General features: G+C 44.8%; 1 protein-coding gene across 15 annotated transcripts in view; it reads left to right on the top strand.

Moving 5' to 3' along the window:
• Window positions 1-13,754, top strand: part of AFDN (afadin, adherens junction formation factor) — a 126,353-nt gene that overhangs the window by 24,023 nt on the left and 88,576 nt on the right. For 8 of the 15 annotated variants that reach the window (XM_032338459.1, XM_032338456.1, XM_032338465.1 and 5 more), the window contains exons 2-4: window positions 5,494-5,689; window positions 8,836-8,951; window positions 11,088-11,251. In XM_032338459.1, coding sequence (XP_032194350.1) covers window positions 5,494-5,689; window positions 8,836-8,951; window positions 11,088-11,251 — 476 coding nt within the window. Of the gene's footprint in view, window positions 1-1,164; window positions 2,282-5,493; window positions 5,690-8,835; window positions 8,952-11,087; window positions 11,252-13,754 lie in introns of those variants that run through there. The other 7 variants (XM_032338467.1, XM_032338457.1, XM_032338464.1 and 4 more) reach the window with 4 other exon arrangements.

The following is a 13,754-nucleotide window of genomic DNA, read 5'->3' as shown; positions in this document are numbered from 1 at the left end:
TTGGTGGCATTTAGGGTTGTTTTTGTATATCTGTTATGTAAATACATTTAAAGATTACACTGAAGTATACACTGAAATATAGACATCGTCTTTGATCATGAATGTGGTGACCGCTCTCTTGTCAGGTGGTTCAGTGTGTTGTCTGACTGATCGTGTTTCAGTCCGCAGGACGTGTGTGTGTGGTAGCTATTGGAGACTTAAAAAGTCGAAGAGTTCCCTCGGGAAAACCTTCACTTTTTGACGCCTCCCCCTCACCCCCCATGATGTGGACTTAGGAACTGGGTAGATTACTGATTCCGTAAGGGTCTCGCAGCGGAATGCAGGTTTAGCTCGCGGTGACGGTTGGCAGAGTCCAGGCTCGCGAGTGTTAGCCATGGGGGCAGCTGAAGGTAAGAAGTCCCTGCCGGCAGCACCGCTGAGCGTCTCAGATAGCAGGGGGCCCTCCTGGTTCTCGCAGCACAGTGTGCTCTCCACTGGGTGACGGCGCATTTATAGTGTGTGAAGGTGTGTGTGCACCGGATGGGTTTTTGTTAAGAGTTTGTAAAATGGGAGATGTGCTTTGTTGTTCTTGAGGGTGTGTGTGTGTGTGTGTGTGTGTGTTTTGATCCAGAAAACTTGCTTTCCACCTGAAAGATAACTTTTCCCCTAGTTCAGTAAACTTGGTTTTTCTCATCTTTGCTGAACTGGCATCAGGATGTTAGAGGTAAAGTAGTTGGCTCACACTTGAACAGGGGGACACTGTGGTGTGTAACAGATTACAAATTTATTTTCAGACAAAAGATATTTGAATTATTTTATTATAAAGATATGACTGCGGGGTCAGAGAGGCGTGCTCTCACGTGATTGTATGCCCATTAGCGTTCCTGCCCACAGAGCAGTGGTGCCCTGTGGAAGTCCTTTCTCACAGAAGAGGAAACAGATTCTGCAACATTTCTGGGCATGAAGCAGAACCCCCCCACCCCCCCACTGAGCAGGTTGCCCTATGTGGGGCTCAGTGCCAGGACCCTGAGATCATGCCCTGAGCCGAGGGTAGACACTTAACCCACTGAGCCACCCAGGTGCCCCAAGAGGATGGGAATTAGATGTGATAAGAAATACATAAATAATATTTTAAAAAGAAAACGTCGGGTTTCTTAGGAGCCCCCCCCCCCCCCATAGGAATGGGGAGTAGGCCGGAAGGGCACGGAAAGGGCCACATTGGGAATGAAGGCCATGGGAGGAGTAAGCATGAGCCTGGCCAGGATGTCGTTTTACAGTTGTTACTTATTTTAAGCTTTCCTGAAATGCATATAATTTTAAGGAGTATCCTTGAAGTTCTGGTGTTTAAGAAACAGTGTTCATGTAAGTAAGATTCCAAAAACACATATTCAAGTATTTTTTCTATCTTCTACCTAAATTATTAACACTCAGATGGCTCTTGTCTAGTTGATCAATTTATGTACTAATAATGTGTGTGTGTTTTGAGGCACAGCCGTATTTTTTCTTAACATTTGCACCTATTTTTGGAAGCACCAGCGTTAGGAATGAATTTTCTGTGTGTAATAAAGCGGTGTGTTCTGTCGGCGGCCCTTTTTTCCGCGGGGGAGTCGGATGACTACCCATTACAGTCAGCGTTGCTTTGCTGCGGGCTAGAAGTGGCTTCACACGAGTGCTGGTCACACTGAGGAGGATGGACTAGCCCTGTCCGCCGATTGGCTTTAGAACCAGTGCTTCTGAGTACTTTGGGCAAAAGGAGATTTAGGATTGCCCTGGTGAGTTTTTACTGGTTTGGGGAGGGTGACTTAATGATCAGTTTCATTGATTAAGATATTGGTAAAATACTTCAAAGTGGATCTCCACCTTTAACCCTTAGTTCTTTGCATTGACTCTCTAGTAATTCATACAGCCTTCTGCGGTTTGGGGTTGTCGTTGCTTTTGGTCTGTTCTTTCTGATAAATATTAAAATAGTTTTGTTTCTGAGTTGTCATTAAGTCCAGCCCAAGTAGTGTTCCATTTCCATTGTAATAATCCTTGTGGTGATATTTCTCAGGGAGAAGTTTATACAAAGGTAAGTATATACCTTTAGGGAAGAAAGAAACTTGTTTTCCTGTCAGGAAAAAATAACCTGTAAAGAAAGGAAAACAAACAGGTGATACATTGTATCTTCTGCCTCTAGATTACTGCCCTTGGCACATGGTGGCTGCCTGAGCTTACCCCGGTGTACCCCAGTTACTGGCCTGCCTGCTCCAAACACAGGTTTCTTCCTGAAAATATGCTGCTAGCAAGTGGGCAGTACATTTAGGTATTGGAGGACCTACAACAGTGTTTTTTAATTTTAAATATTGTTGTCTTTTGGCTAGTTTGTGTAAGGACTTTGTTAAGGAAGCATTGGTCTTCGTACAGTTATAAATGTTAGCCTGTCATTGAAACTTCATGGCTGCTTATTACAGATTTAAAGTTTTGTCCCAGAGTCCTTATCAGTTCAGAACAGACAAACCACAGCTGGAAGAATCGTATATTGTTATTGGAAGTTTTGACTCAAATTTGTTGTTACTTTTATGTGCGAAGCAATGTACTAGCGACTGAGGGAGGGCCTAGAGCAATGAATCAGAGGCCCCTCAGGAAAGCTTCTGTCTAGTGGGAGTGCTGCTGGCTGGTTCTTTATATAGTTTACTCCGCAAAACCAGCTTATTTGTATTTTATAATCAAGGAAATTGGAGCTCACATGCACATCAGAGCACTCACTCAAAGACACAGCTATTAAGTTGAAATGCCAACTCATCTCTGCCCTGCTGCAAACTCCAGGTGTCCCTCGCACCCCGCAGCGTGCAGGCTCACAGGCTAATAGAGAAATTCATCAGGCCGCGCGCACGGTGTGAGCCTCGCCTCCGATCCCAGAGTGAGCTTTGAGATGCTTGTATCCGGATGCCAGATCTGTCTAGGTAGGGGTTGTGGCAAGTTATTGACCCCTCTGAGTGTCAGAATTCTTTCTCTTCACTGTTTTTCTGGAACCCCTCTTCTACGTGTTGTAAAGAAACGGAAGACATTCATACCCATCTTCCTCTAGAAGATGAAGCTTCTGGAAGGAGGGTTAGGGCATGGTGGTGCAAGAGTTGCGGTTTCAGGGGACAGCTCATGCTGTCTGTGTCTCAGCCCTGCTCCTTGGCAAGCTGTCTGGTCTGAGTTCAGACAGACGTAAAACCTCTGTGGACCTTGTTTTGTAGCCCCTGTAAAGTCGGGATGATAACAGCACCTAATTCATGTTCGAGGAATTAAATGCTGAACTCTTAGTATCTGGTACACAGTAGCTCTTAATATCTGTTAGTTATTATTAGTTATAGTTATATTTTAACGAATATATATTAGTTATTATTACAGTTGGTTTGATCTTTGGGGTTCAGGAACTTGATTTTATCAATCTTCTCAGGTCTGATAAAATTCTGTGGACTTAGTCACACAGGCCAAACTTATTTTTTGAATAATTAAACAGTGCTAATGTATTAATTTATTCAGGTGTTATTCTAGTAATAGCAATACTCAGGTATTCTGTGTGATAATGAGGTAACCAGGCAAAGTAAGTTAATATTTATTGACATTTATCTAGTGCAAATGAAATCAAAGGTAGTTTTAGTAGGCTGCTTTATTTAGGCTCGCTGTAGAACCTGGAGATTTGTTTTTTTAAAAACATCAACAGAAATACTATTTCTCTGTAGACATGCTGTTGCTTGCTGGATCTCTGCCCTTGGGTTTGTTCCTTTTTTTCCTTTTATCTCAACATTTTATGTGAGATCAGTAGCAAAACCACATTAATAACAGAGATTTTGTATTTGTAGTTTCCTCTTAAAAACAGTAGTAATCTGTACGTAAGGCATTTTCATGAGGGCGGTTGAGGGGTCTCCTCTTTTCCATGCTTGCGGTACCAGATTCATTCTTGATGGTTTCCTCTGTGTTCTTGCCCAGTTGGGCGTTCGCTCCCCAATCTTTGACGTCTGGTAGCGTGGAGGTGTTCGTGGGCAGTTACCAGAGAAAGTGGTGCTATCTTGTCTAAGCGCACCTGGCTTCGTTGTGCCGCAAATGATGGAAGATTACTGTGTTAGCAAAATGAGCAAGTGCGAGGCTACTTTGCCTTTTTGGTTTAACTTCATCTATGAAGCATGAGGCATGGGAGGAGCCAGGGTAGTTTTTCCAATTAATGTTTGAGACTGTTAGTGTAATCTAAAGATGATTTCAGAGCAGTAGTGGTGATGATAGCATCAGAATTCTGGGATCGAAGTAGGACTCCCATAGAGACCTAAATTTATTCAACTAAATGTGTAGAATAATTCTTGTTTCCTCCTGTGCCGTCTTAGGATAGCCTGAGGGGGGTTGGATAGGGAGAGTGTAACCTGAAGTGGAAACGTTTGGATGATGAGAGGGATAGGCCAGGGGACCGGTGAGGGGAGGGGCCAGCCAGCAGAGGAGAGCTGGGGAAGCTCCGCAGGGGAAAGCGTCCAGACAGCTCTTGGCATTGAGGAAGTATAGGACGTACTTGGCACGCAGGAGCTGTTGTTGATACCAGGAATGTTGTGCTTAAGTGCTGGTCACAGTGGTATGGTGCCGTGCTGACAGGCACGGTCACAGCTCAGCGGCGTCTCACGGTGCTGGTCGCAGTGGTACGGTGCTGGTCACAGTGGTATGGTGCTGTGCTGACATGCATGGTCACAGTTCAGGGGCGTCTTCCAAGGTTTTGTTACTTCATGGAGGTCCAGGGTTGCCAGAGGAAAAGACAAACCTCCCAAAAGGATGTTGTTTGACTTTCTTTGCCACCTGACCTGAGCTGTACAAAGACACAGTTTATAGGATTTTTGAGAGACCAGAGCAGGGCTGTTAGTACCCATTTTGCTAACTGATAAAGCTTTTTCAGTGTCACCCCCATAATCAGTGGCCCTATTTCAACCCAAGATCTGTGCTTCAATGGGGTGTGTGTATGTGTGTGTGTGTTTTCTTTTTACACACATGTTAACTTACCCTGTATTTCCCTGGGGCAGTGGGAAGTGGGTAGGACAGACTGCCTAGTGATCTGACAGGGTCGAGCAAGTATAGTAAAGCTTTGGGGTTAGAAATATATGTCAGTGTTTCATTTTCTGCTTTACTTTTCATATGGTTTATACAGATAGCCGCATTTTACTATTCCATAACTATTATAATTATTAGGTCATAATTATTAGTGAAGAATCAGCAAATAGATTGGGAGGAATTAGAGAAAAACTTAACTTGTGATGGGCTTTGAGCCTGTAGGACGGTCGTTGCCAGGAGTAACGGGAAGGATTGACATCATCTGACTTGCTTTGAATGAGACTGTGGCTGGATCTGTGGTGTCTGTCGAAGGCGGACGACTGGTTGGGCTCGCGTGGCGGGCGGTGGGTGGGAGGAACCCATGAGCCTTTGGACCTCAGTCGCGCTGGGGGCAGTGAGGGTGGCCAAGGAGTTTAGCATGTTATTTTTCCAAAATCATACCTTTTTGTTTTCTTTCAGGACTTGGAATTCCATGGAGTGATGAGATTTTATTTTCAAGACAAAGCTGCTGGAAACTTCGCGACGAAGTGCATTCGGGTGTCTAGTACTGCTACCACCCAGGATGTGATCGAGACGCTGGCGGAGAAATTCCGGCCGGACATGCGGATGCTGTCGTCCCCCAAGTACTCCCTCTATGAAGTGCACGTCAGTGGAGGTCTGTGCGCACACTTAGGGGACTGGTGGGGTCTCTCCAGATCCCCGACGCATGTTGGTCCGTGGGGCGGTCCAGTCACAGCCTACTTTCCTGCGGGGGCTTCTCTTTCTGGAGGGGCAGGCACAGTGTGGCGTGTCTGCGAAATGTCCGTGTGAGACCCCGCGGGAAGGTGGCGTGCAGGTGCTGGGTCAGCAGGGATACGTTAGTGTGGTGTGTCCTCATTAAAATCTCGGCAGCCCGAGGTGTTGCCCGCGCACCGATGATGCAGGGCGCTGCTTGCTTCTGGAGCCGTGGTTCTTAGAACTCTTACGTGCAGATTATATATAATATGACACTTAATTTTAACCCCATTAGACGTTATGTGAGTATGAGTCATCAGTCTTACAAAAATGAGTATTTTCTAATGTGAGGCAGTATATTTTCATTATTCTTTGGGGATAATTAGGGCATCTTGAGGAAATTGTCTTAGGTAGTAATTTCTCTTTGTTTTTAATTAAGTTTAAAGTTTCTGAAAATATGCTAAGTATCTATATCAAGCAGCAATTTTAAGTTAGACTGATTAGAAATGTGAAAATCTCTAAAAGTTTTATGAGTCCTTCGGAAGTATGGAGTCACCTATAAAAAAGGCAGCTCTCAGTGAGCACGTGAAAGATTACGTTCCATCCAGACCGGAATGTGGCACCTGTTCAGGTCCATCCCCGAGCCCTGAGCCCTCTTTGAGCATCAGTTGTCTCAACTTCAGAATTACAGTTTTCTTTGTACATGCGGAATTCGGGGAACACTTTCATACTGTGTGGATTTGGGTACGACCACACAGTCTTTTCTCTAGTAGGATGTTAGGTGGGTCAGGCTCACTTACTACTCTGGTGACGTCATGAGGACGTCGCACACGCAGACGGTGCCAAAGCTAGATCTCAGCAGAGGGTACTTCGCTCTGGATGGTTTTTCTGAGGTTGAGTTTTTCCTTTACCTTGGAATCCTTATTACCAGGTTATCGAGAAGAAAATAACTCACTTTTAGACCTTTTTGTGTTTTTACTTTTTGGTCATTTGAAAGCCACCAAATGAAGTGTTTCGGATAATACGTAAGATTGAAATTTGAGATCTAAAAATAGAATGATTTTGATGAAGTTTCTTTTAAATTTTCTTTAATTAAAAAGTAAACTGTCTTACTTGTAAGGGGGTGCGTGCCCAATAAAGGTGTCTGGAGAAGGCAGGGAAGCCGCCCTCGCCAGGAGGTGAGCAGCTGGGACAGGCTGACTCTGTCCCTGTCCCAGTGGGCTGCACCTGTGCCTCCCGTGCAGGGAGAGCCGTCGTGTGCTTGTTCTCAGTTTTCAGATCAGGGAGCCCATAGGGTGTCCGTGATTTTCAGTGGCACGTGTGGGTCAGAGGAAATACTTAACATTTCATTTTACTGAGTAGTTCAGTTCAGACAAGTTAATAAGTATTCATGCTCTAACAACAACTTGATAGATGTTTGAAAAAATTGTGCACGTAAAATGCAGGGAAGACTAAAATTTTCATCCCTGATGGGTTTGTGTGTCCTCATTTCCTGACCGTGTGGGTCTGGGGCAGCGCTGCTGATTTTGTCCAGCACCACGGAACTCCTGCTTTGACCCCGCCGTGGCGCTAGCAGAGGGGACGAGGCGGTCTGGTGTGGACGAGGGGCTGCCTGCGGCGAGCAGTGCCTACAGCGCCCACCCAGTGCATCTCGTTTCCCTGATGTTTCCACGGGCCCTCGCCTCCTGCCTGTGAACTGAAGGTCCAGCGCGCAGTAAGCCCCGGCCCCGAGCCGCATCCCGCAGTCCACGGGACTCCGCTCCTCTTCTTTCGTGTTTCCGGGTTCCTTGTGTGAAATCAGCAGGGAAAGTAAACGGGGCTCTGCCTAGAAACAGCAGCGTGAGACCCACCAAGGCAGAAAGAGATTTTAAAGTTACCAAGTTGCAGTAGGACCCTGACTGCGTTTACGCTTACTAAGTAGGCTCATGTGCTCTAGAAGACCCTACCCTTGGTTTTATTTTTACTGTTAGGATTTCAACTTAGTTGTTCTCAAAGTTATTTCTCTTAAAATACACTGTGAAGAATTTTGATCTAGTACAGATTTTGCAACAAGAACTTGGTAATTTGGGTTTGTAGCAGGAATTTCAGACTTCATTCATTCCCTAATTTATTGCTCTTTCATTTCTCATAGTTTCAGTTCATAAAATAATAAATTAGAATTTGTTATTTCTCTATTCTTATAATTAACATTGCTGTTTATAAACAGTATTTACTGAAAGCCTGTGTAAGTCTTTTTATCCTTTAAATTTGTCCCGTTCATTCCTGCTTCCTTTACCATGGTGGTTCTCCAGCTGGCCTCCACCTCCTGTGTTTGCCGACCTCAGTGTGGACATTCTACAGTTACGTGGAAGCTCTTTGCCAGCTGTAGGCTTCTACTAAGCGGCCAAGGTGTGCCGGGCCCTCAGGATGCCCACTCGGTCACTGTCCTGACCAGTACATGCCTAGCAAACGAGAAGGAGTATTCTGACCCTAGCACTTCCCCTGACGAGGACATGGGATGGTGGTTTCATGGTGGGAGGTGCTGTGAGGGCTGGACCTGGTGAGCTGAGGAGACGAGCAATAGGAGGACTCGTGTGAGGAGGCAGTCTCACAGGTTGGCCGGACTCCTGTGTTCTGCTAACATGGTTTCCTTATTTCCCAGTTACATACATGAGACAGTTTGATTTACAGAATCAGGCTGATAGCAAAGCCCTGTATACTTTTTCCCCCTAGTTTGTGTATATTTCTCTTATTTTCCCAGTTGGATTCTAAATGTCATAAGGACATTAGCCCTGGCCAGTGTTTGGCACTGGGTACATGGTAGTATATATTACAGTGGCAACAAAAGAGTAAGTAAGTAAAACTAGCACGTAACAGTTTAAATGACATTTCAGCCTGTTAGTAAGTACTTGTGGTAATAAAGTATTTTATATCTTAATTTAAATTTATAGGAGAATATTGTATTAGCATTAGGTAGCTTTGCTGTGCTGATTAACATACGCTAATTGGGATTAGCATAGTAATAAATTAAACATCTAGGAGAATGTTGTATTAGCTGGTGCCGGTGAATAACCATGACTTAATTTTTTCTCATTTCATGATTTGAAGAAGAAAGAAGATTGGATATAGATGAGAAGCCCCTTGTTGTTCAGTTGAATTGGAATAAAGATGATCGAGAGGGCAGATTCGTCCTTAAGAACGAGAATGATGCCCTTCCTCCTAAGGTAGGGCCTCCGCGTCCCGTGCTGGCCGCGTCCCGTGCTGGCCGCGTCCCGTGCTGACCACATCCCGGGTCCAGGTCTGACCGTGGTGAACGACAGATTCACGATAATGGGGGGACTCCACTGACCTGTCCCGTCTGCTGCTTTTCCTAAATGACTTTTTTGCCCTTCTCCCAGTAAGCAAATGGAAAGGACTTCTACTTCTCTCTGTTTCGTCCTCTGTTTCACTAAATAATCCCCAATATTGCTGTTTACTTTTGCAAAAAAGCATTATAGAAGCTTTTGTTATTAAGAGATTGAATGATCAGGTAATCAGCCCCAGGTTTTTTACCAAATTAGAAAGTCAGAATATGTTTTAATAAGAATCATAAGGGAAAATAGAACTTTAATAACCTATTATGTGTGGATTTTTCAGATACAACTTAATAGGGCACATTTTCAACCTTTTTCATACCCTGTGTAAGATTAGAAATTAGCAGACTTTCTGGGCTGAGGTCATGCGGTGATGCTGAAACTCTCTTGGGTCGGGAGATGGGGGTTCCTGTGCCGCTGTTCTTTGCAGAGCACTACGAAACAGACAGGACTCGAGACCAGCGGTCATCTCTGTGTCAGATCAAGTGGCACCTTACGCTAGATTCAGTGTTGACGAATGATGGCAAATGCAAGAGTCAAGGATATTTTGAAAAAAGTCTCTGTTTAATCATTTTCCTCAACAGATTGGGAAAGAGTGCCATTGTTCACTCCGGAAACAGAGACTTTCCACTTTATTTCTGTGATGTCGGTGTTCCGTGCTGAAGAGTTTTAGATACACAGAATGTGTTCTCGGCCTTACTTGTTACGTGCTTCAGTGGCTTGGCATTTGTAGCAAATTCATATAAAGGAATAATGGACATCTTTCTCTCTCTCTTTTTCTTCTTCTTTTGGTCCATGTTTTATTTCATTCCTGCCCCCTTATTTCAGCTGATGTGCCTTGCAGTGGGCCAGAGATTCTCTTCCGTGTGCATGAGAGCTCGTATGAGGGGTAGGACAGTGCTGAAGTGGCTAGCAAGGAAAATGGAAATGCTAACTTAGATAAAACAGAAGGTGGTTACTATTCTTTCGTGCTTTTCTTGATTCTTTACCACCCTGTTAATGATACCAAAAAAAAAAAGCCTCTGTGTCATCTGCCAGCAGGCTGTGTTGTGAATTAAGAACTAACAAGCAGATAAATAAGGTCTGGGAAAGAAATTGGAAGTCTTAGCACAAACATTACGTAATAATTTTGCTCTAAAAAAGTCAGCTTCTTACAGTATGCTTAACATTTGTTTTGAAGTTAAATATGAAGTAGATAATGATTTAAACAGTTATTTCCTTTTTTTTAAAGTTTTTATTTATTAGAGCAAGGGGAAAGGTAGAGGGGGAGGGAGAGACAGATTCTGCACTGGGCATGGAGTCCCATGCAGGGACTCAGTCCCACAACCCTGAGACGATCACGCGAAATGAAATCAGCAGTGCCACGCTTGGGGCACCTGAGTGGCTCAGTGGGTTAGAGCCTCTGCCTTCGGGTCAGGTCGTGATCCTTGGGTCCTGGGATCGAGCCCCCACATCGGGCTCTCTGCTCAGCAGGGAGCCTGCTTCCTCCTCTCTCTCTGCCTGCCTCTCTGCCTAGTTGTGATCTCTGTCTGTCAAATAAATAAATAAAAATCTTCTAAAAAAAAAAAAAGAGTGCCACGCTCAACCAACTAAGCTACCCAGGACCCCAGTTATTTCCGTATTTTGGTTAGGCTTTTTTTAAAAAAGTAACTTTATGTAAATTATTTGGATTTTTATTCATTGAAAATCAGATTTCATGATTCCTACCCTAGTTTTCTTAGTGGGTTTGGTTTTCTGTTTGCTTACATATTAGTTTTGAATTAAGGTAAAATATACACACAGTGAAACACACAGACCTTGCTTGGATGTATAATTCACTAAGCTTTGCTAAATACATGCCTGTAACCATTAGCCCAGTCAAGGTAAAGCACATTCCCATCGCCCGGACCTGTCCCCGTTCTGTAGCGGGGTGTTGGGGTAGCACGCGACACGCGGTTAGCGCGGCCGTAAAGACCTTTCTGTGACTCTGTGTAACAGCCATCATAGTAACGATGTTGCTTTCACCAGAAGGCTCAAAGCAACGGACCTGAAAAGCAGGAGAAAGAAGGTGTTATTCAGAACTTCAAGAGAACGCTCTCAAAGAAAGAAAAGAAGGAGAAAAAGAAGAGAGAAAAAGAGGCCGTGAGGCAGGCATCTGATAAGGAAGACAGGCCTTTCCAAGGGGATGACACGTAAGTAATTCTGGAAGTATCTCTGTTTCCCTTTGCTCGTTAAATTACCGGAGAAACTGTGAAGAGGGTGACTATCCGTTGGGAAGTTAATTTGGTCGCCTCTGGCTCTTGTGTGTGGGGAGGGGTGTCACCTAAGCAGGGGTTACGGCCGACAGCCGACCCTACCTGTCTCGTGGGTTTGCTAGTCCCAGAGAAGCACGCTGGTGAGCAGTAGTGTTTTCTCGGAGTAGACGACTGAGGTCAGTGTTTTCTTCATCTTTGGCCTTTTGTCTCTGGTGTTTCGGTCTTAAGGCAGCAGTGCCGTCCTGCAGTCTTTCGCTCCACTGACTGTTCCCCCGAGGTAGGCAGGAGCAGCCCGAACCGTAGCCCGGGTTCAGACGCCCTGTCTGGCTGACTCCAGCCCTCAGCTCCCCTTCCTTACGTCGACACACCAGCCCTGTCCTCGCGGTACTTCCTCTCGAAGACCTTTGAGCTTCTGACCTCAGGGCTGCTGCAGTAAGGGAAATCTTTGCATCTTGATGATGACAGAAAAGACATCAGAGGAAGCTGACCTTCCCCCTGGGTGGGGGAGCTTGGCCTCGTCCTGCCCGTCTTCACGTGCGTCAGTCTGGTCGTTTGGCCTACGGCATGGGATGTGCTGCCCCCGAGGCCTCTTGTCGCCTGGCTGGGCCTGCAGCGTGGTGTCCGCACTGTCCTTCCAGTGCTGAGGTGACACCATTCACGGTAGAAGGTCAGCATATGGGTTTGTCAGAGAGAGAGGAGGAATCACCTGTCCTCACAGGAGCCCAAAAAGAACTGTAGGTTTTTTGGTTACTGTTTCTGTTTAAGATTTTTTTTACTTATTCGTCAGATAGAGAGATCACAAGCAGGCAGAGAGGCAGGCAGAGAGAGAGAGGGAAGCGGGATCCCTGCTGAGCAGAGAGCCCGATGTGGGACTTGATCCCAGGACCCTGAGAGCATGACCTGAGCGGAAGGTAGATGCTTCCCTGATGGAGCCACTCACGTGTCCCTGTAGTTTGCTTTTCATACACAAATACATACTTACCTGTTTATGTAGTTTATGTATAGAGTTTTTAAACAGGTATAATTATGGGCTTTTAAAACTAGAGCTTTCCAAATGACATTTTTCCACTGGAGTATGTCCCATAAATGCATATATACATTCACAAGGATGTATTGTCATAAAAGCATGAAGTAATTTAGATGATTATGTCGTGGTCTCACAGTTTTTTTTTTATAATTTTATCTCACTGGCTCCTTTTTGTGTGCTGTAGGTAGTTCCTAGGTGTTTTGGTATTACAAGCACTACTACTATGGGCATCCTCGCTCTCCAGCTCTGGGAGCGCTCCGGACCACGATTCTGGCAGTCTGAGGACGTATGCGTCACCAGGCTGCCCCTGGAAGTGTCTGCTGGAGCCCACGAGCCTGCCTGCTTCCTACTGCCCTGGGAACTGTTCATAAAAGCTCCCATAGCTCACATTTATTTTATCATTAACAAGGCAGATGTCTTTTTGTACACTCACTGACCGTCTATATTCTGTTTGTTAGCAACAGCGTTCTGTATCTGTTGAGGACACTTAACTGTTCCTTAGTTAATGGTGTTTACTTTAGAGTAGACTCAGGTCCATTTTGGTTCGTATCAGAGTGGGTTCAGGCAGTGATGTCTGCCTAATGAGCGCAAACTCTCAAGCACAGTATTACATGGTAAGGTTCTCTCCAGCATCAGCAGTAGAGCTCACGGAAGTCCAGTGCTGGCCCAGGAGAAATGCCAGAGATAAGGAGCGTTTGAGATGTGGGCTGTGGCTTGCTTGTCCCGTTTATCAGTGCAGTTTTCCTGGTGATATATTGTCTGTGTTTAGAAAATTAGTCACTTAAAATGAATTAAATCATCCAGTTGGGCTGATTCAAAGTTTGATTTTTTTGCTGTTGGAAAGCGTGGGGAGGGGCAGAGAGACAGACTCCCTGCTGTGAGGGCTGCTCTTGGAGCCCCAGGACCATGACCTGAGCCCAAACCAGAAGTTCGAGGCTCACTGACTGCACCACCCCCCAGGCACCCAAGTGCTTGATTGGTTTTTAACTATTTTTATGATTAAAAATGACACCTGCAAAGAGTATTTATCAAACTTTAGTCGCCAGTCCGGCTTTAACCGCAGTCTTCACCCTCATTCTCTGTGGTTGACTCCTTGTCATTCCTTTTCCGTTTGAAATTTAGCTTCAAGAACGTGAACGTCGGTAAATCATTTTGTTAAAAAACCGTACTAGTTGAGCTCAAGATTTACTGTAATTTTAAGACAGTTTTACTCAGTAAGAGTATATTTGTTCCTTTATTTCTTATGGTTGGAATGTTGTATTGCTCATTTTGTCTATTTTAGGAAACCGCTGGTGGAAATTCCTGATGTGTGTAATTAATACAGTTTTCTTTTAGACTGACTGGTGAATCCACAGTAATTAAGTCACATAAACTCATTGGGAAATCTTGATGATAAATTTCCCTTTAGTTTAG

The sequence above is a fragment of the Mustela erminea genome, chromosome 4, assembly GCF_009829155.1.
Source record: "Mustela erminea isolate mMusErm1 chromosome 4, mMusErm1.Pri, whole genome shotgun sequence".
NCBI lineage: Eukaryota > Metazoa > Chordata > Mammalia > Carnivora > Mustelidae > Mustela > Mustela erminea.
The sequence above is the reverse complement of the archived record's forward strand: the minus strand, read 5'-3'. Positions and strand labels throughout refer to the sequence as shown.